Source organism: Lachancea thermotolerans, assembly GCF_000142805.1.
Source record: "Lachancea thermotolerans CBS 6340 chromosome B complete sequence".
NCBI classification, from domain to species: domain Eukaryota; kingdom Fungi; phylum Ascomycota; class Saccharomycetes; order Saccharomycetales; family Saccharomycetaceae; genus Lachancea; species Lachancea thermotolerans.
The window spans coordinates 383,160-403,890 of NC_013078.1; the positions used below are offsets into that span (position 1 = coordinate 383,160).

At 52.6% G+C, this 20,731-nt stretch overlaps 9 protein-coding genes and 1 non-coding gene across 10 annotated transcripts; 7 read left to right on the forward strand and 3 right to left on the reverse strand.

Annotated features, from left to right (window-relative positions):
• Positions 1 to 620: 620 nt before the first annotated feature.
• On the forward strand, positions 621 to 7,100 carry GLT1 (glutamate synthase (NADH); the record flags this gene model as incomplete). The annotated part of the gene is made up of 1 exon (XM_002551946.1): positions 621 to 7,100. One exon carries the CDS (start codon positions 621 to 623, stop codon positions 7,098 to 7,100), a length of 6,480 nt encoding a protein of 2,159 aa, XP_002551992.1.
• A 200-nt stretch (positions 7,101 to 7,300) lies between these two features.
• On the reverse strand, positions 7,301 to 7,795 carry PAR32 (Par32p; the record flags this gene model as incomplete). The annotated part of the gene is made up of 1 exon (XM_002551947.1): positions 7,301 to 7,795. One exon carries the CDS (start codon positions 7,793 to 7,795, stop codon positions 7,301 to 7,303), a length of 495 nt encoding a protein of 164 aa, XP_002551993.1.
• Positions 7,796 to 8,193: 398 nt separating this feature from the next.
• Positions 8,194 to 9,012, forward strand: HCR1 (translation initiation factor eIF3 core subunit j; the record flags this gene model as incomplete). The annotated part of the gene is made up of 1 exon (XM_002551948.1): positions 8,194 to 9,012. The coding sequence occupies one exon, from the start codon at positions 8,194 to 8,196 to the stop codon at positions 9,010 to 9,012; it is 819 nt and encodes a 272-aa protein (XP_002551994.1).
• A 313-nt stretch (positions 9,013 to 9,325) lies between these two features.
• On the forward strand, positions 9,326 to 11,047 carry DLD1 (D-lactate dehydrogenase; the record flags this gene model as incomplete). Its single annotated transcript, XM_002551949.1, has 1 exon — positions 9,326 to 11,047. The coding sequence occupies one exon, from the start codon at positions 9,326 to 9,328 to the stop codon at positions 11,045 to 11,047; it is 1,722 nt and encodes a 573-aa protein (XP_002551995.1).
• A 570-nt stretch (positions 11,048 to 11,617) lies between these two features.
• Positions 11,618 to 12,241, forward strand: KLTH0B04796g (KLTH0B04796p; the record flags this gene model as incomplete). The annotated part of the gene is made up of 1 exon (XM_002551950.1): positions 11,618 to 12,241. The coding sequence occupies one exon, from the start codon at positions 11,618 to 11,620 to the stop codon at positions 12,239 to 12,241; it is 624 nt and encodes a 207-aa protein (XP_002551996.1).
• An 89-nt stretch (positions 12,242 to 12,330) lies between these two features.
• PEX13 (peroxin PEX13) lies at positions 12,331 to 13,473 on the reverse strand (the record flags this gene model as incomplete). Its single annotated transcript, XM_002551951.1, has 1 exon — positions 12,331 to 13,473. The coding sequence occupies one exon, from the start codon at positions 13,471 to 13,473 to the stop codon at positions 12,331 to 12,333; it is 1,143 nt and encodes a 380-aa protein (XP_002551997.1).
• A 267-nt stretch (positions 13,474 to 13,740) lies between these two features.
• On the forward strand, positions 13,741 to 13,813 carry KLTH0B04840r. Its single transcript has one exon. It is a non-coding gene; the product is annotated as a tRNA-Ala (tRNA).
• A 252-nt stretch (positions 13,814 to 14,065) lies between these two features.
• Positions 14,066 to 15,610, reverse strand: MMR1 (Mmr1p; the record flags this gene model as incomplete). Its single annotated transcript, XM_002551952.1, has 1 exon — positions 14,066 to 15,610. The coding sequence occupies one exon, from the start codon at positions 15,608 to 15,610 to the stop codon at positions 14,066 to 14,068; it is 1,545 nt and encodes a 514-aa protein (XP_002551998.1).
• Positions 15,611 to 17,033: 1,423 nt separating this feature from the next.
• On the forward strand, positions 17,034 to 18,755 carry ILV1 (threonine ammonia-lyase ILV1; the record flags this gene model as incomplete). The annotated part of the gene is made up of 1 exon (XM_002551953.1): positions 17,034 to 18,755. One exon carries the CDS (start codon positions 17,034 to 17,036, stop codon positions 18,753 to 18,755), a length of 1,722 nt encoding a protein of 573 aa, XP_002551999.1.
• Positions 18,756 to 19,019: 264 nt separating this feature from the next.
• Positions 19,020 to 20,726, forward strand: AIM10 (putative proline--tRNA ligase AIM10; the record flags this gene model as incomplete). Its single annotated transcript, XM_002551954.1, has 1 exon — positions 19,020 to 20,726. The coding sequence occupies one exon, from the start codon at positions 19,020 to 19,022 to the stop codon at positions 20,724 to 20,726; it is 1,707 nt and encodes a 568-aa protein (XP_002552000.1).
• Positions 20,727 to 20,731: the final 5 nt, after the last annotated feature.

Sequence of the window (20,731 nt, forward strand, 5' to 3'; positions counted from 1 at the left end):
AGATGTGCTGTAGCTGCGAGCTTTTCTAGGTAACGCGTATCTCTCAGAGCTTATCTGTGAGAACGATCTTCCCTGACCACGCCCAGAACTGAGGGAGCCCCTCGTTCACCTTCGCGACTAATTTGGTGAGGGTTCTGGATAAGGAGATAATGCGCTACTATCTAAGGGAACCGTGTCTGATTGGTTGGCGAAGGCCGCTTGAATGCTAGAATATCAAAATTGCGAGTCCGTATCTCGCGGTACGGGGCGGAGACGAAAGGGCAGCACCGAAGAGCAGCGCCAAAAGGGCAGCGCCGAAGAGGCGGCCCCGAAAGGCTATATATGTGGATAGAGAAGGCGGTTTGGGAGTCGGGCGGCATCATGAGGGGGTCGTTGTGGAAAGATTTTTCTGTTTAACGACAATTCTAGCGGCTTTAACATTTGTCCCTAAGGCGCGAAGTGGACATATCTTGAAGCATCAGCGGGCGTTAGTCGAAAAACTTTTTAAAAACAGACTTTAAACGTTTTGACTCAATTAAGAGCTAACGAAATATCACACAAACTAGCCTTTGAGTCTTGAAAAGGAGTCGTATTTTATTCTCCTTAAAGCCCGTGACGCAATACATACTCCGAACCCTTCAATGCTGCGCTCGGACGAGTTTGATCCGCTGCAAGAGGCATATGATGGAGGCATGCCCCTAGACACAAGGCGTATGCACAGTGACGATAGCGACATCAACGGGTTTGGTGCTTCTTCTAAAGATTCACAGTTCTGGGCAGATGCCATCCCCGGCAAGCAGGGGCTTTATGACCCTGAATACGAGCGCGATGCGTGTGGTGTGGGTTTCGTGGCCAACATTAAAGGTGCGCAATCTCACAAAATCGTCTCTGATGCCCGCTACTTGCTTTGCAATATGACACACAGAGGTGCCGTGTCCTCCGGTGGAAATGGTGACGGAGCTGGTATCCTCGTAGGCATCCCACACGAGTTCATGAAGCGTGAATTCAGGCTCGACAGCGGCATCGAAATACCCGCCGCTGGTCAGTACGCTACCGGTAACTTTTTTTTCAAGAAAGATGCACCCGAGACCCTCGAAGCATCCAAGCGCACTTTTGAGAGCCTTGCTGAGTCACTAGGGCTCTTGGTTCTTGGATGGCGTTCTGTCCCAAGAGACTCTTCGATTCTCGGCGCGGTCGCTTTGTCGAGAGAGCCAGCTATTTTTCAGCCCCTTGTCGTACTACAAGAAGCTCACCACGAGCAACAGCCTATCTCTGCTCAAGACTTCAGAGAGAAATTCGATGTCAAATTCCAGACGCAGCTGTACATCCTGCGGAAGCAAGCATCATCAGCTATTGGCCTACAAAACTGGTTTTACGCGTGTTCGCTGAACCCTAGAACCATCGTATACAAGGGTCAGCTAACCCCAACCCAAGTGTACCAATATTATCATGATCTAACTAATGCACACTTTGAGTCCCATATGGCTTTGGTTCACTCGCGTTTTTCCACGAACACTTTTCCTTCTTGGGACAGAGCACAGCCTCTAAGATGGATTGCACACAACGGTGAAATCAACACCCTGCGCGGCAACAAAAACTGGATGCGTGCTCGTGAAGGTGTTATGGCTTCTGAGACTTTTGGAGAGCAACTTGACAAGCTATACCCAATTATCGAGGAAGGAGGCTCCGACTCTGCCGCTCTGGACAACGTGCTGGAACTTTTGGTTATTAACGGTGCGTTGTCACTGCCAGAGGCTATAATGATGATGGTTCCTGAAGCTTACCACAAAGATATGGATTCCAACTTAAAAGCATGGTTCGATTGGAGTGCGTGCTTAATGGAGCCATGGGATGGTCCAGCACTGTTGACTTTTACTGACGGACGTTACTGTGGTGCTATGCTAGACAGAAATGGTCTAAGACCATGCCGTTACTACATCACCTCTGATGACCGCGTCATTTGCGCGTCCGAGGTTGGTGTGATTCCTGTTGATAACTCATTGGTTGTTCAAAAAGGTAAGTTGAAGCCAGGCGACATGTTGTTGGTGGACACCGACTTGGGGGAGATGGTTGACACCAAAAAGTTGAAATCCACTTTCTCGAAGAAGCGTGACTACAAGTCTTGGCTATCAAAATTAATCAAGCTTGAGGATCTGCTTGTGAAGACCCAAAAATACATCCCAGATTCGTTCCTGAGCGACCGCCACGCATCTCTGAAAGCTCAGCAGGATCCTAGACTTCTGGCAATGGGCTACACATTCGAACAAGTTTCGATGGTCCTGATTCCTATGGCTCTTGGAAGCAAGGAAGCATTGGGCTCCATGGGTAACGACGCTCCACTGGCTTGCTTGAATGAAAATCCAGTTTTGATCTATGACTATTTCAGACAGCTGTTTGCGCAAGTTACAAACCCTCCTATTGATCCTATTCGTGAAGCTAACGTGATGTCGTTGGAATGCTACGTTGGTCCACAAGGCAATCTTTTGGAGGTTCATCCTTCTCAGTGTGACAGGCTACTTCTCCATTCTCCTATCTTGCAATGGAGAGAGTTTGAAGCTATAAAGAATATAGAGAAAGCGCACCCAGCGTGGTCTGTTGCTGACATTGACATTACTTTTGAGAAGTCGCAAGGATTGCTAGGCTACACTTCTACGATTGAACGCATTACGCACCAAGCTTCTGAGGCCATTGAGCAAGGGAAGCGTATTATTATGATCTCTGACAGGAGAATGGGCCCGGACCGGGTGCCGCTATCGTCTCTAATTGCAGTTGGTGCAATTCATCACCATTTGATTAGAAATAAGCAACGTTCGCAGGTTGCGTTGATATTGGAAACTGGTGAAGCCAGAGAAGTTCACCACTTCTGTGTGCTTTTGGGCTACGGTTGTGATGGTATCTTCCCATACCTGGCAATGGAAACATTGGTCAGAATGAACCAAGAGGATTTGGTTCGCAATGTCGAAAACGACGATATCGATATCGACGACACAACGCTTTTGGAAAACTACAAGCATGCCATCGATGGTGGTATTTTGAAGGTTATGTCTAAAATGGGTATTTCAACATTGGCTTCTTATAAGGGTGCTCAGATCTTTGAGGCACTAGGTGTGGACAACACAGTCGTTGATTTGTGTTTCGCTGGTACTGCCTCTCGTATTCAGGGTGTGACTTTTGAGTACATTGCGCAGGATGCGTTCTCCATGCACGAGCGTGGATTCCCAAGCAGATTCACCATTAGTAAATCTGTCAACTTGCCTGAAAGCGGTGAATACCACTGGAGAGACGGCGGTGCAAAACACATAAATGACCCTACGGCAATTGCCTCATTGCAGGACTCCGTCAGAAACAAGAATTCAAACGCTTGGGAAATGTACGTGAAGAAAGAGATGGAATCTATCAGAGACTGTACCTTAAGAGGTCTGTTAGAGCTTGACTTCGAAAACTCAGAGAGTATCCCTCTAGAGCAAGTTGAACCCTGGACCGAGATCGCTAGAAGGTTTGCTACTGGTGCTATGTCTTACGGTTCGATCTCTATGGAAGCGCATTCTACGCTTGCCGTTGCCATGAACAGACTAGGTGCTAAATCCAATTGTGGTGAAGGTGGTGAAGACGCCGAACGCTCTATCGTTCATTCGAATGGTGACACTATGAGATCAGCTATTAAGCAAGTGGCCTCCGCTAGATTTGGTGTAACATCCCACTACTTGTCTGATGCGGATGAAATTCAAATCAAAATTGCTCAAGGTGCCAAGCCTGGTGAGGGTGGTGAACTACCAGCTCACAAGGTTTCTCCAGACATTGCTAAGACAAGACACTCAACACCTTACGTTGGGTTGATTTCTCCCCCACCTCATCACGATATTTACTCTATCGAGGATTTGAAACAGCTGATTTATGACTTGAAATGCTCTAACCCAAGAGCAGGAATTTCTGTCAAGCTTGTTTCTGAGGTTGGTGTTGGTATCGTCGCTTCAGGTGTTGCCAAGGCCAAGGCAGACCACATTTTGGTTTCAGGACACGACGGTGGTACTGGTGCCTCTAGATGGACTGGTATCAAATACGCTGGTCTACCATGGGAGTTGGGTCTAGCCGAGACTCACCAAACCTTAGTATTGAATGACTTGAGACGCAATGTTGTGGTTCAGACGGACGGTCAACTTAGAACCGGTTTTGATATCGCAGTCGCAGTCCTACTGGGTGCTGAATCTTTCACGCTGGCAACTGTGCCATTGATAGCCATGGGATGTATCATGCTGAGAAAATGTCACCTGAACGCATGCGCTGTTGGTATTGCTACGCAAGACCCTCTTCTGAGAGAGAAGTTCAAAGGTCAGCCCGAGCACGTTATCAACTTCTTCTACTATTTGATCCAAGATTTGCGTAAAATCATGGCCAAGCTTGGTTTCCGTACCATTGATGAGATGGTAGGACACTCCGAGAAACTAAGAAAAAGAGAAAACGTGAACACCAAGGCTATCAACATCGATCTGTCTCCAATCTTGACACCTGCTCACGTCATTCGTCCTGGCGTCGCTACCAAGTTCACCAAGAAGCAAGACCACAGACTTCACACGCGTCTAGACAACAAGCTGATTGATGAAGCTGAAATTACTTTAGACCGTGGTCTACCCGTCAACATTGACGCAACTATTATCAACACCGACCGTGCTTTGGGCTCAACTTTATCCTACAGAATTTCGAAAAAGTTCGGTGAGGAAGGTTTGCCACAAGACACTGTTGTGGTTAATATCGAGGGGTCTGCAGGCCAGTCATTTGGTGCATTTTTGGCTTCTGGTATCACTTTTATTCTGGATGGTGATGCTAACGATTACGTCGGGAAGGGTCTATCAGGAGGTAGGTTGATTATCAGACCTCCACCCGACTCAAGATTCAAGAGCGACGAAAACGTTATTCTTGGTAACACATGTTTCTACGGTGCAACGTCCGGTACCGCATTCATTTCTGGTGTCGCGGGTGAACGTTTCTGTGTTCGTAACTCGGGTGCAACCATTGTGGTGGAGAAAATCAAGGGTAACAACGCCTTCGAATACATGACCGGTGGTCGTGCCGTTGTCCTTTCTCAAATGGAGTCCCTGAATGCTTTTTCAGGTGCCACGGGTGGTATTGCCTACTGTTTGACCTCTGACTACGACGACTTTGTGGGGAAGATCAATACCGAGAGCGTTGAGCTTCAAGGTTTGATTGACCCAGTTGAAATTGCCTTCGTGAAGAACTTGATTCAAGAGCACTACAACTACACAAAATCCGAGCTTGCTGCAAGGATCTTGGGCAACTTTAACCACTACTTGAAGAACTTCGTTAAAGTCATTCCAACTGACTACAAGAAAGTTTTGGAAAAGGATGCCGAGGAGAAGGCCAAGTTGAAGCAGAAAAACACTGCCAATTTCTTGAAGAAGTTTAACTCAGGGACTGACCTCAAATCAGATGTCACAAATGGTGAGGTCGATGCAATCAGAGAAGCTAAGAAGAAGGCTGTCAGGAACATCAGTCATAAGGCTACTTTGGCTGAGCCTAAGGTTCAAGACCTGGAGGATGCGGTGAATGATATTGAGCAGTTGGAGAAGAATGGCGAAAAAATCCAAAAGACTCGTGGTTTCATGCTGTACAAGCTGCGCCACGAGAAATATCGCCATGCTTCTGCTAGAACCAAAGACTGGAAAGAGCTTTCCGCATGTGTAACCAAGAAAGACGCCAAGTACCAAACTGCGAGATGTATGGACTGTGGTGTTCCCTTCTGTACTTCCGATACAGGTTGCCCAATCTCCAACGTGATTCCAAAGTTCAATGAGTTGGTCTTCAAAAACCAATGGAAGTTGGCCTTGGATAAACTTTTGGAAACCAACAACTTCCCAGAGTTTACCGGAAGAGTTTGCCCAGCGCCTTGCCAGGGTTCCTGTACTCTTGGTATTATTGACGACCCTGTTGGTATCAAGTCCATTGAGAGACTGATTATCGATAACGGTTTCAAGGAGGGGTGGATCCAGCCTTGCCCACCAGAGGTTCGTACCGGACGCAACATTGCGATTATCGGTTCGGGCCCTGCTGGTTTGGCGTGTGCTGACCAGTTAAACAGAGCCGGTCACTCGGTCACTGTTTATGAAAGAGCTGACCGTTGCGGTGGTCTCTTGATGTACGGTATCCCCAACATGAAGCTGGACAAGAAGATTGTTCAACGTCGTGTTGACCTGATGGCAGCTGAAGGTGTTGAGTTTGTCACTAGCGTTGAGATTGGCAAAGACATCACAGTTGAACAGCTGAAGGCGCAGAACGACGCAGTTGTCTACGCAATCGGTTCTACTATCCCTAGAGACCTGAGAATCCCAGGCCGTGACCTCAAGAACATTGACTTCGCTATGTCGTTGCTTACCGCCAATACCAAGGCTTTGTTGAGCAAAGACCTAGAGACGATTCGTCAGCAAATCAGCGGCAAGAAGGTGATTGTCATTGGTGGAGGTGACACTGGTAACGACTGTTTGGGTACTTCCGTGAGACACGGTGCTGCTTCAGTTATCAACTTTGAATTGCTGCCACAGCCACCCAACGAACGTGCTAGCGACAACCCTTGGCCACAATGGCCCCGTGTGATGAGAGTTGACTACGGCCATGCCGAGGTCAAGGCTCACTACGGAAGAGACCCACGTGAGTACTGTATCTTGTCGAAGGAGTTTATCGGCAACGAAGAGGGCGAAGTGAAAGCCATCAGAACCGTGCGTGTGGAGTGGAAGAGATCTGAATCGGGTGTGTGGCAGATGGTGGAAGTACCAGGCAGCGAAGAGATCTACGAGGCCGATGTTGTCTTGCTGTCAATGGGTTTTGTCGGACCTGAGCTGTTCGAAGACCCTAGCGTGGTGAAGACCAAGAGAGGCACCATCAACACCGTGTCGGACGCCTCCTACTCGGTGGACGACGGCAAGGTGTTTGCTGCCGGTGACTGCAGACGCGGACAGTCGCTGATTGTGTGGGCCATCCAGGAGGGCAGAAAGTGCGCCACTTCTGTCGACAGTTTCCTGATGGGATCCACGAGTTTGCCAGGCAACGGCGGTATCGTCAAGCGTGACTACCGTCTTCTGGAGGAGCTTGCATCCACAGTCGAAGCCTGAGCTCCGAGAGCGTCGAGCGTTCCCGAGAGCTATGTATTTATTTGTTGTACTTATTTATTAATTAATCACGTATTTATTTATTGCTTGATTTTTGTTGCTGAGCGCGCGCGCTGCGGTATGGTGTATTAACATTACATTATTGACCTTACATAGAAGAGCGTTCCCCCTTTCTCCGCGCACAGAGAAAGCAAGCGGGGCCGCTATGCGAAAAAACCCTTGACCTTTGACCACAGCCCGGGCTTGGACTGCTTGCCTGACTTGCCGGACTTCTTGGAGCCACGCTCAGATTTCCGGCTGTTGGACGGCGAGAGTATGTTGCCGGCACCTCCTCTGCCGATGCTGACGGTCTGCGGATGCTCTGACCTGCTTTTTTTGGGCCGCAGACCGCCCTTCTGCGCGTCACCCGAGTGCGCGGAGCGGCCCTGGTCGAGGCTCAGCGGAGATTCCACGGCCTTGATCACGTCGTCCTCAGGTGCGATTGATATTTCGTCCACGTCCTGCGCCTTGCGCGTCAGCTTGGTGTCGACGTTTTTGTACATATTGCCCGCGCCGCCGCGGCCTGTGCTGAACACGGGCTGCAGGATGTTCGGGGTCTGCGAACCCTGGGGTATGATTTTGGGCGAGGGTTTTTCGGACGAGACTACCATATTGCCCGCGCCGCCGCGCCCCGTGGAGATGTTAAAGCTGCTGCCCATGCTTATGCGGTGAGCTAATGCCAGAAAGTCGCGGGTGTCTATTGACCTCGAGATCTCAGCCGGGACTGACGTGCGCCTGGAGCCTTTGCCGTGCGAATATATATACAAGTGTGGCACACTGAGCTAAAAGGGCTTTGAAGGACCCTTTCGGGGATCGCCCCCAACGACGGCGTGACCTGTCCCTCCGTATCCGGTGATATATTGCACGTGATATTTCATTTCGTGAATTACGATGTTTACGTGCAATGTGATGCTTTGCGTTCGTTTGCCGCGACTTGCGTTCGGGCGCGCTTTGCTCATCGAAAAAGAGGTGTGGGCACGCAAGCTCTTGAACTCCTCCTGGGACCCAAAGAAAGAACCTGCTGCCCGAGCCCATACGCGCCCTACACACTAGCGAAATGTCCTGGGACGACGAAGACTTTGACTTACCCTCTTCCGCGAAAAACGAGCCTGTTCTGGCGTCTTGGGACGACGAGTTCGCCGAGACCAACGACGACGACGACGCCGTGCTGGAGTCGTGGGACGCCGAGCCCGCGGCGGCGTCGGCCAAGAAGCCCACCGCGCCCGCCAAGAAGCCCGCGGCCAAGAAGGACAAGAAGGACGCGGCCGCTAGCAAGCCGCTGCTGGAGATCGACACGCTCGACGAGAGCACTCGCCGCGAGCTGCTGCGCAAGGCCGAGGTCGACTCGGACCTGAATAACGCCGCAGACCTCTTCGGCGGGCTCGGCGTCGCCGAAGAGCACCCCCGCGCGCGCGCGCTGCGCAAGCAGCAGGAGGAAGAGGCCCTGACTCGCCCCGCCGCGCTCACCAAAGACACCCCGCTCGACACCCACCCACTGTTCCAGGCCGAGTCCAAAAAGGAGTACCAGGAGCTGCGCAAGGCGCTCGCCGCGGCCATCACCCCGCTCAACGAGCGCTCCGCGCTCAACTACTCCTCTGGCCTCGCCATCGACCTGATTCGCGACGTCGCCAACCCCATGTCCACCGAGTCCATCCGCCAGACCATCGCCACGCTCAACGTTCTCATGAAGGACAAGGAGCGCCAGGAGAGACTGGCCCGTCTGGCCAAGGTCAAGGGAGGCACCGCCACAGGCGGTGCCGGCAAGAAGAAGGCCAAGGCTACGAGGGCCAACCTTGGCGGAGCCTTCAAGAAGGACCAGGAGTTCGACCTGGAAACCCCAGCCTTCGACGACTTCGGCGAGGACGACTTCATGTAGTTCGCGGCCTCGGAGCCCTCATCCATCCGCATTACGTATATAGAGTTATTACCAACCAGACAGCTACAATTTGTCGGTTTTTAGCACGCTACCAAGGCCACTCAAAGCGAAAGCCCTACGGCATGAGCGTGGGCGCGAATGTTGCGCGCCGTCGCGATGGGTTGCCGGAGTGTTTTCCGAGCGATATAATTCGCAGCTGAATTGCTATGATGAACGTAGCGCAAGTTTAAAAGACAATGGGTCCCGGGGTAGGTGGATAAGAAAATGCCAAGACATAGAAGATCAAGGGCTAAGAACCAATTAGAAGTGCGAAATGTGGAGAACTGGTTTTAGCAGATCGTCACAAGCGTGGCGGCGCGCGTGCACGCAGTACGGACGGCGGTGGCAGTCGTCGAAGGCCTGGGGCAGTGGCGCAAGCCACCGATTCGCGCAGCGCAACAGCCGAATGGCACGCGTGAGTGTGTTGGCCGCGGGCATGGCCGCGGTAGCGGGTGCCGGGGCGGCGTCGTGGAACGCGTCTGTGCAGAACGACGAGTTTTCATCGACTACACGGCTAGACGAGTTGCAGTCTCCGCAATACTGCCACGACGCGGACAAGTTCGCAGAGGCCGTGGAGAAGCTGAAGAAGCTTTTGAACAACGACGAGGAGTGCTTCTCGGTGTCAAAGAGCGACCTAGATGCCCACTCGGACACGTACTTCAACACGCACCACGCGACCCCGGAGCAACGGCCCCGGATCGTGCTGTACCCTCACAACACAGAGGAGGTGTCGGAGGTGCTGAAGATCTGCCACGAGTACGCGATCCCCGTGGTGCCATTCTCGGGCGGGACGTCGCTTGAGGGCCACTTTCTGCCCACGCGGATCGGGTGCACGGTGACGTTGGACCTGTCGAAGTACATGAACAAAATCAAAAAGCTGAACAAGACGGACCTGGACGTGGAGGTGCAGGCCGGCGTGCCCTGGGAAGACCTGAACGACTTCCTGAACGAGAAAGGTCTGCTCTTCGGGTGCGACCCGGGCCCCGGGGCGCAGATCGGCGGGTGCGTGGCCAACTCGTGCTCGGGCACCAAGGCGTACCGGTACGGGACTATGAAGGAAAACGTGGTGAACTTGACCGCGGTGCTCGCGGACGGGACCGTGATCAAGACCAAGCGGCGCCCACGCAAGTCCTCCGCCGGGTACAACCTGAACGGTCTGCTGATCGGGTCTGAGGGCACGCTGGCGGTGGTGACGGAGGCGACAATCAAGTGCCACGTCCGTCCTGCGTTCGAGAACGTGGCCGTGGGGTCGTTCCCTACCATCGCGGACGCTGCCGCGTGCACGTCGCGCATCATCCAGGAAGGCATCCAGCTAAACGCGATGGAGTTGCTGGACGACAACATGATGCGCATCGTGAACAAGAGCGGCGCGACGTACAAGACTGACTGGATCGAGGCACCTACGCTGTTCTTCAAGGTGGGTGGTCGCAACAAGAAGATCATCGCCGAGCTGATCCACGAGGTGGACCGCATCGCGCAGCACCACGGATGTCACAAGTTCGAGTTCGCGAAGGACGACGACGAGCGCCTCGAGCTGTGGGAGGCGCGTAAGGTCGCGCTGTGGTCCGTGATCAACGATGGCAAGTCCCGCGACCCGGACGTCAACGTGTGGACCACCGACGTGGCCGTGCCGCTGTCGCAGTTCGCCAACGTCATTGGCGCGACCAAGAAGGACATGGACGCGAGCGGCCTGCAGAACGCGATCGTGGGCCACGCGGGCGACGGTAACTTCCACACCTTCCTGCTGTACAACGACAAGGAGCGCGAGAAGGCTGGCCGCCTCGTGGACAGCATGGTGAAGCGCGCCATCGACGCGGAGGGCACCTGCACGGGCGAGCACGGCGTGGGCATGGGCAAGCGTGGCTACCTGCTGGAGGAGCTGGGCGACGCGCCAGTCGACTTCATGCGCCGCCTGAAGCTGGCCGCAGACCCCAAGCGCATCCTGAACCCGGACAAGATATTCAAGATCGACCCGGAGGACAAGGAGGGCCACTAGACGTTTGTAGGATTGAGTAAGGTGTGAGTAGCTACGTGTAGTAAACGATTGACGTCTAACCAGAGACGCCAGAGCGCATGAGCGCGCGAGCGAGCGAGCGAGTGAGCAAACGCCAGTTCCAGCTACTGGCGCGTTTCGAAGCGCGCGGCGGCCTCGAGAACCCGCCTGGAGCGCACTTCAGAGAGCGCGGCGCGCTCGTGACTCCGCCTGGGACGCACTACACAGTCCGCCGGCGCGCCTACGCGTCCGCGCCGTCCCCGCAATATCTCACGCACCGCGCGCTTCCGTCTCCGCACGCTGCCATGTGTTACCGCGTCCTTCGTCACGCCCTTTCTTTGCTGCCAGCAATCGCGTGTCACCGCAACGTACGCCAGTTGCTCTTGCGCAAAGGGCACGAGACCTCGGACATCGCAGGGGTACCGATCTATAAGAACAGAGGCGATCGGGCCGGGAAGGGTTCTCTATCTGTTCTTCTTCCTCTACCAATTCCACACTCATCGTATACTCACAGTATCCTCGACAGCTCGGGAAACTCGGTATCATAATAATATTCGCAAACCACACATCAAAATGCTAAGAAGCACCGCATCGCACGCTCTAAGAATCCCCTCCAGACTGGTGGCCACCCCAGCCGTGTACTCGTCCGCTTCGCGGGTGTGCGCGCTGCACAGCAGCGCGCGCGTGCCAAAGTCGCTGGGCGAGAAGGTACGCAGCACGCTGAGCGACCTGAACAAGAAGGTCGGAGAGGCAGCTGCCAGCGGGATCGACAAGGCGCAGGAGGCGTCGCACACGGTTGAGGAAAAGAGCCACACGGCTGCAGAGGCCACTAAGCACGGTCTCGAGCAGCTCAACAAGAAGACCGGACAGGCCGCCGCCAGCGGGATCGACAAGGCGCAGAACATGGCACAGGAAGCCGGCGAGAAGGCGCAGGAGCTGAAGAAGCGCGACCTGACGCAGGAGGCCAAGGGCAAGGCGCAGGAACTGAAGGACAGCGACTTGGCCCAGGAAGCAAAGGACAAGGCGCAGGACCTGAAGGAGGGCGCGCAAGAGAAGGCCGGCGAGGCCAAGGGTAAGGCCCAGGAGCTCAAACACGAGGGCAAGGGCAAGGCTCAGGAGCTGAAGCACGAGGCCAAGGGTAAGGCGCACGAGGGTGCGGCCAAGGCCAAGGAAACGGCGCGCGAGTACAAGGACTAAGCACGTCTATGCAGGCTACGTAGGTAGTGTATACACAAGAAATTATGCATGATGATGATGATGATGATGAGAACTATGGCGGGCAGCGCTCAGCTGGACTCGCTGCGCGTGCGCCGGATCAGCTCTACGTAATTGCTCGGCACGTAACCCACGTCGCCCTTCTTCGTACGAACCTGCCACCACTCGCTCGCGTTGCCCAGCGGGTCCTGCTTGCTGATCACGGCCATCAGGTCGCCCTTCCGCAGAGCGGCCTCCACCTGCGGGTTCTCCGGCGTGAAGTCGTACACGGCCCGCGCAAACTCCAGGTTGCGAGGGTCCAGCGTACCGCCAGCGCCCGCGCCCACCGCGCCTGCGCCCAGACGCCGCTGCTGGATCTCCGACAGCTTCGCGATGAACTTGCGCAGCAACAGCGGGAACCCGACCACCGCAGCCACGAACACCAGCAGCGGCTTCCACGACATCCGCCGGCGCCGTTTCGCCTGAGCGCTCGCGTCCCCGAATTTCGCAAACTCCTGGACCAGCGGGCTCTTCGAACCTGCCGCGGCCCGCGCGGGCGCCAAGCCCGCGCGCCCGTTTGTAACTTTGTAGAGTAGCCTCTTGAGCATCTTCATCGCGGCGAAAATTCCGAAAAACGATCCCACCATCTCCTTCAGTGACGAGATCTGCTCCGCCATTGACACCATGGTGAAGAACGAGTTGTGTGTGGCCATGTACGTCGCCTCGAGCATCTGTGCGAATCCGGCGACGGCGCCTATCAGGCCCTCGATCAGCTGGAAGGTCGCTTGCGTAGACTCGGCCAGCGTCTGTGCACCGTTGTTGTTCATCCCGTACATACCGCCTGCGCCGTACCCGCCGCCCATCATGGACCCGTACCCACCGCCGTACATCGAACCATAGCCTCCGCCGTACATCGAATTGTATCCGCCACTGTACATCGAGCCCATTCCTCCTCCATAAAGGGATCCACCATACCCACTACTATAAGGCCCTCCACTTCCCAGAAACGTTCCAGCGTTCCCGAGGCCGCTGCGCGCGCCGACGCCGTTTTCGGGTCCCAGCGCGGCAGGCTTCTGGGGCGGCTCGGGCGCTGCGTTTCCATCTGCCTTCGCACCCTCCCCACGCGTGCCTTGAGCCTCACCGGCTGTTATCATGGCACCATCGTCCATAGGTGTGTTCTGTCCGCCCTGCGCTTCCCACGGCTTAGGCCGAGGTTGTTTGACAGAAGTTGACATAGAGAGATCGCCTGGGGGTTTGCAGTCGCGAATATTCAGCGATGTTTCAATACCTGCAGAAATATATGTAGTGATAGCTTAAAATATCGCTTGCAGGCGGTCTCACGTCTGTTCTTCGGTCTCAAGCAACTTGAGTCTCATCCCATAAGAGGTTCATCTCGGATACGCCAAATTCATGAGTGACGGCATCACGTGCTCAAGATGAACTGGAAGCTGATGGCTTCCTCTGCTATGTACTGTGATGTTATGTTCACACATAACACACGAGGGCGTGTGGCGTAGTTGGTAGCGCGCTCCCTTAGCATGGGAGAGGTCATCGGTTCGACTCCGGTCTCGTCCATTTATTTTTTGAATTTTTATTGGGCTCCATAAAGCGGTAGAGTGGCATCTCGCGACTGTATCGTCATGTCTCGCTCTTCTTTCGTGAAACACTGATGTTTTGACTTATACCATTACATGAGTGCTATGCATACTTATATTTGTTGTCTCTTAAGTAACGAACTGAGCCGCCAGTTCGCACTATTAAAAATTCGCCCTATGTTACACTGAAATAGAATGTTGACTGAACTGGGTGCTGCCTTGCGCGCAGCGATTACTTTTCGAAAGTCAAACTTAAATTAAAACCCGCAGGTCTTTTGCGTGGCGACTGTGACGCCGATGCGCTACGTTCGTCAGGATTCAGTTCCGATATTATTGTAGCATCATCGACATGTTCGTCCTCCTCGCCATCGCTAGACCTCGTTTCGGATATCTCGTCCAGCGCCAGGGCATCCAACATCGGAATTCGTGGTTTCGAGACTGGTGCAGTCTTTGTGGAATTCGTTAGTTTCTGGATAACTTTTCTGTAGTTATTTATCTGCTTCTCCAGCTGCTTCATCTTGCGGTCCATCTCCTTGTAAGTGTTCTCCTTCTCCCGCTGCACATCGTGCAGCGCTTCGAACATGCATCGGTCCTGGATGGTACGGTGTGCCGTTATGTTGTGTCTCATTTCTTCGTTTTGTAGGCGCAGCTCGGCTATCTGAAGCTCGAGCTGCTTCACGCGCAGCGAAAAGTGCTCCGTTTGAAGCGCCTTTTCTTTCTGGGCGTCGCCCATGCTCAGGGTGGAAACTTGTCTATCCTCTGCGTACTGTGCGAACCAACCATTTAGATCGTCCTCGTTGGCGGAGCCAATGCTCGAGATATAACTGCTTCTTTTGCTCTGTGTTGCCAGAACAAACTCTTCTTTGTCGTTGGGAACTTCGAAGTTTAGGTTGAGCGCCTCTGGGAACTCTTTCAGATCGAACGTGGAGCTCGAGGAGGCGGTGGAAGTGGTGGATGGGAATCTGTAGCCGGGTGTCTTGGTTGCAATTTCCTCAACCGAACCGGGCGTGGGCAGAGCTGCTGCGTGTTCGGTGCGCAGTTCGCATGCAGTCGAACCGCTTATAGCCGTGCTTGTGCTCGAAAGCCCTCTGGCGTGCTTGCTCCCGCGGGAATCCTTGTGTGACAGCATCTGGCTATGGTGCCTTTGTTTTGGCTGTGGTACTTTTTCGCCGTGATGCGAATGTACTGCAGGCTCAGGATGTTTCTGTGTTCTTGGTTGCGCGGATGGCGGCGGCATTTGCTGTGACGCTGTTGTGGCTTGTGGCAATGCAGGCTCTTCTGTTTGCGGTACTGGCGTTGGTGTTGGCGGCGGCGCCACTACTTGCTTTTTGGCTTCTTGTGTTTGCGTCGGCTGCCTTACCTCTTCAGAGGATGCCTTCTTCGTATTTCCGAAATTCAGCTTGGAGGATGTCAAGATCATCGAAGGCGTAACTGCTGACCCCACCCGGGAGCTGTTGTTATTATTTAAGAGCTTGGAGATGCCAATGTACTCAGGTTTTAGCATCTTAGGCGGATTGTTGAGCATCGCACGAATCGGCGAATTAGAGCGCAGTAGCTTCGTTGGCGTCTTGGCCTCAACCGTTCGTCCCCGGCCCGAGCGCCCTCGTTCGGTTAGCTTCGAGAGTGATGTGCGGTACATTGCAGGATAGTTTGACTTGCTTTCGTCTAAATACATGAAGGACGGGTTTGCAAGGGGTGCCAAACTGTCATCCAAATGCAGCATTGTAGGAGACATCTTGGGCGTCAGTTTCTCTGCGCCCATGGGAGGAGTGTTCATTTTGGGGGACGTGAAAGTGGTGGAGAAAAGGTAGTGAGGTTCTAATGGGTGGCAGGAATTAACGAATGACAAAGTAGTTGGGAAGCCTGAACTAAAAGACTTACTAGTCGAGTTGGATATCGGATTTCCAGACGCACTTACGCGATGTGTTTTATTTCCTTTTGATTAGCTGGTTGACGAAGTAAGGAGTCTTTTGTGCTTTCGCAGCTCCTGGTCGAAATATTCAGTAGCGAAATGACAATGGCCTAATGTCCTTGTTTGGCGCCTTTTGATTATGAAATGTCTTTTGGCTGGTTTGAATGCAAATAGTCTAATGAAGCGAGCTTACCGGTACAGCTTCAAATCCGGCACAGTCTCCACGTCTTCTTTCCAGGCCTGAAATTTAATGGAAAAGAGAAGTTCCACTGTAGATGTCGTTTTTGTGAAAGCTCCAGTATATCCTCTAGCTCTGTGAAAGTGCTTGATATTTACCTTTATCTATTTCGGGTTCAAGGTATTTTTGATCTGTTGTCACGTGAGCTAATTGTTCACCCAAAGTGGAAATTTGACTTCCATATTAGTACGAAGAGGTAAATATGTAATATGGGGACGCTCTTTGGTCAGAATGGCTTCGGCTTCCGGTCCTTTACTGTGACTTCTGAGGCAAGTTCTCTGTTATAGAGCCGGAAGTACTCGAGGAATTGTGCAATTGGGAAGCTTAAGGAAGAAGAGGGAGTTTGACTGGTCTACGTAAGATTATCGCAGGCGTATAGTTCCGGGCCCGGGGACGGACGACGGGCCTTTGCTCTTTATCTGCTATACCAGCACTTCAAAATTCCTTACTAAAGCGTCAGTTTATATTTCTGAGAAAATGAGTGACATTTACTTCTTAAGCCGCTGAACAAAGTAACTTGGTCACCGTAAATAATGGCTCAGTGGCTCTCAAAAGGTTGATGGACATGCAATATGTAGTAGAAAATATTAGGGATGTTCTGGGTCAGTCAGTGTAGGTAGCTTCAGAGCTGTTTAAGAGCTTCAGAATTCGTTGTTGGGTTTGGCTGTCGTACTCTACGGTTTTTTTAATGACTAGTCCAGTATACTACGCCTGTAACGCCGCAGCGACAAACTGATCGGACGTGAGCTTGGCGGTGGACGTCTGGGTGACAGCCGCGCCGACAAGCTTAATCGCGCTACATGGGCAAGCAGCAGGTTACCGCACAGAGAAATTGGCACTTAGGCGAGTGCCCAACCTTGCCTGTTTTCTGCGGAAGAGGCCTATTATTAGCACCGGTCGTGCAAAATAAATTGAAGCGCGGTACTAACGAGAGATTTCGCTGCCGTTGGAAGCTTCGCTTGATCTCTGAATTCCATCACACGGTGTATTACGTGAGTCATGAGATCCTTTATTATAATTCATTAAAGTTGAAAAAATCAACTTTAAGTGATGGCATCAAAGATCTCGTCACAAGAGCTCAAGATGTCTTCGACACTGCTGACTCGCACGAGGCCTGCCCTCGTCTCAAGGTTCTTGCTACGCTATCAATCTAGCGCCGTCGCAAACCTTCAAAAGTTGCATGCTAAACTCAACCCTGATGAGCTTTTGCCCGACAGCACGCCAGACTATGTGCGGTTGATCTTGAGGTCCTCGGTGTACGATGTCATAGAAGAGTCACCAATAACCCGCGGTGTTGGATTATCGTCTCGCCTCAACACTAATGTCCAGCTCAAAAGAGAGGACTTGCTGCCAGTTTTCTCGTTCAAGCTGCGTGGAGCATACAACATGATGGCCAAGCTGTCAGAAGCTCAAAAAAACCAGGGTGTTATAGCTTGTTCTGCCGGTAACCATGCCCAGGGTGTTGCTTTTGCATCCAGGCATCTAAACATACCCGCTATTATCGTCATGCCTGTTAACACACCTTCCATCAAGTACCAGAATGTCTCCAGACTTGGAGGCCAGGTGGTGCTGTACGGTAACGACTTCGATGAAGCCAAGACTGAATGCACCAGAATCTCTGAAGAAAGAGGGCTGACAAACATCCCTCCTTTCGACCATCCATATGTCATTGCGGGACAGGGCACTGTCGCCATGGAAATTTTGAGACAGGTCCACAATGCGGCAAAGATCGGCGCAGTTTTCGTGCCAGTTGGCGGTGGCGGTTTAGTCGCTGGTGTTGCTGCTTACTTGAAGAGAATTGCACCACACATCAAGATCATCGGCGTTGAGACTTACGACTCTGCAACTCTTAAGACATCGCTTGAAGCTGGTACTCGCACCCCATTGAGCACTGTTGGAACTTTTGCTGATGGTACTTCCGTTCGCATGATCGGTGAAGAGACTTTCCGTATCTGCCAGGATCTTGTTGACGATGTTATTTTGGTGAACACAGACGAAATCTGCGCTGCAGTAAAGGATATCTTCGAAGACACTAGAAGCATTGTCGAGCCATCAGGCGCTCTAGCTGTTGCTGGTCTCAAAAAGTACGTTACACAAGTGCACCCTGATGTTGACCACTCCAAGAAAACCTATGTGCCAATCCTGTCAGGTGCCAACATGAACTTTGACAGATTGAGATTCGTATCCGAGCGTGCTGTGCTTGGTGAGGGTAAGGAAGTCTTCATGCTTGTCACCATCCCAGATGTCCCAGGTTCTTTCAAGCAGCTGCAGCGTGTTATCCACCCAAGAGCTGTCACTGAATTCTCCTACCGTTACAACGAACATCGTCACAGCAGCGCATCTGATGTGCCCAAAGCCTACATCTACACTTCTTTCAGCGTTGTGGACCGTGAGAAGGAAATCAAGCAGGTTTTGCAGCAGCTTCATGGCCTCGGATTTGATGCTGTGGACATTTCCGACAATGAGATGGCCAAGAGTCATGGAAGGTATCTCGTTGGAGGCGCCTCCAAGGTCCCAAACGAGAAGATTGTGTCTTTTGAATTCCCAGAGAGACCCGGTGCTCTAACGAAGTTTCTGGATGGAATGAGCGACTCCTGGAACCTCACGCTGTTCCACTACAGAAACCATGGCTCCGATGTGGGCAAGGTCTTGGCTGGTGTTTCGGTATCGGCAGAGGACAATGAAGGGTTCCAAAAGTTTTTGGATGACCTGGGATACAAGTACCAGGACGAGACCAACAACATGGTTTACCAGAAATTCTTGAAGTTTTAATATTTGGGAGCAGAATTTGAAATCACTTTGTTAGGTGTTGCTCGCATTTTTCGAGCTTTCGATTTATAGCATCAGTTTTGCACACCAAACTCACTAGGTTTATAGAATTTGGCTGGGTTGCATGACTCTCTGTTCATGAATTTTATATATTAGACCTTAACATCCGGAAGTACAACTTCTCGCACTTTATAATATTAATGATCAAAAAATGTGTCCAAGTGCCAAAAAGCGATAAAACTTAGGCATTCACTCCAAGCACCTGCGATGAGGCCTTGTCTGAAGACAATTGTACGCAATGTACACGTTTATCAGACCAAAAGTCTTACAGGGGATGCAGTTAAGGCATCTAGTACACACAACCTCTTGCAGTCGCTAGGCTATATCAAACAGACGCAGAGCGGGCTGGTGCATTGGCTACCACTTGGATTGCGTACACTAAACAAGATCACAAACATAATAAAGCATCGAATGGAAACGGACGGGAAGGCTGAGGAAGTTTCACTGAGTTTACTATCGCCAAAGTCATTATGGGTTCACACTAACCGTTGGGACAATGGCGAGCTGTTCAAACTAAAGGACTCGAAGGGCTCAGACTACTGTTTGGCCCCTACATGCGAGGAGGAAATTACGTCCTTGATAGGGAGTTACGTTACGAGCTACAAAGACCTGCCGATGACCGTTTACCAAGTCGGAAGAAAGTATAGAGACGAAAAAAGACCAAGAGGGGGCTTACTGCGCGGCCGTGAATTCTTAATGAAAGATGCTTATTCGTTCGACGCCTCGAAGGAAGAGGCTGTTCGCACGTTTGAGTCCATGAACCACACATACGATCTTATTTTCAAGGACCTGGGCGTCCCCTTTGTGAGCGCATGGGCGGATTCTGGGGACATCGGCGGCGACATGAGCAAAGAATACCACTATACCCATGAATCTGGCGAAGACACCGTTATGGCGTGCGATTCGTGTGGCCATATTTCTAATGTGGAGAAATGCAGCTCATTCCCGGTCGAGGACAACCAGTACAGTGGAGACGTTAGTGTGCGGTATGCCTTAAGCGAGGACAGAGATACACTCGTGTGCCTGTACTATCCTCAGAATCGGGTCTTAAATTGGAATCTGGTCAAGGCAGCCTTGGATGGGGACGTGGACTCCTCGCTCCGCGACACAAGTAACGAAAAGGTGCTGGAGCTCTTCCGCGCCAACAAGTCCGAAGACGAAATGATGCTAGCAAGCGTGCTAAGGGTGATGGACTGTAGGCTCAATTCCCGATCAAACTATCCGGACTTTCCTTTGAACCAGTATCTGAAAAGTAACTTCTCGCAGCTCAGCGACGCATCGATAGTGGACGCGGAGGCTGGGGAGCTCTGCGGCTCCTGCGAGGAGGGCCATCTGAGCAGCAAAAGAAGCATTGAGGTTGGCCACACTTTCTTCCTGGGCCAGAAATACTCAGAGCCCTTAAACGCGAAATTCAGCACAAGAGAAAACACAGAGGAGTACTGCGAGATGGGGTGCTATGGGATCGGGGTGAGCCGTCTGGTGGGCGCAATCGCACATGTGACGCGCGACGACGCAGGACTCCGATGGCCGCGCGCTGTGGCGCCCTACGAGATCTCGATCTGCGCCGCAAAGCAGGACGAGCTTGTGGCCGAGGTGGAGGGCCTCCTGTCGAGCTGGGGACGCGAGGTCTGGGTCAACCGCGATGAAAAGGCGGGGCTGGGCCGCAAGATCGCCGCAAGCCACAGCCTGGGGATCCCTGTGTGCGTGATCGTGGGGAAAAAGAGCTGGCCATGCGTGGAGATCGAGGTGCGCGCCCCGCTCGTGGGAGAGCGCTGGCGCGCGGAACTTGCACAGCACGGGGAGGCCTGGGGATGGACCGTGCAGGAGAGCGCGCCGGTGGGCGGTGCGGCGCACCATCGCGTGCGCAAGGAGCACCTGAAGGACGTGGTGGGCGTGATATTGACAGATATGTAGGTTAT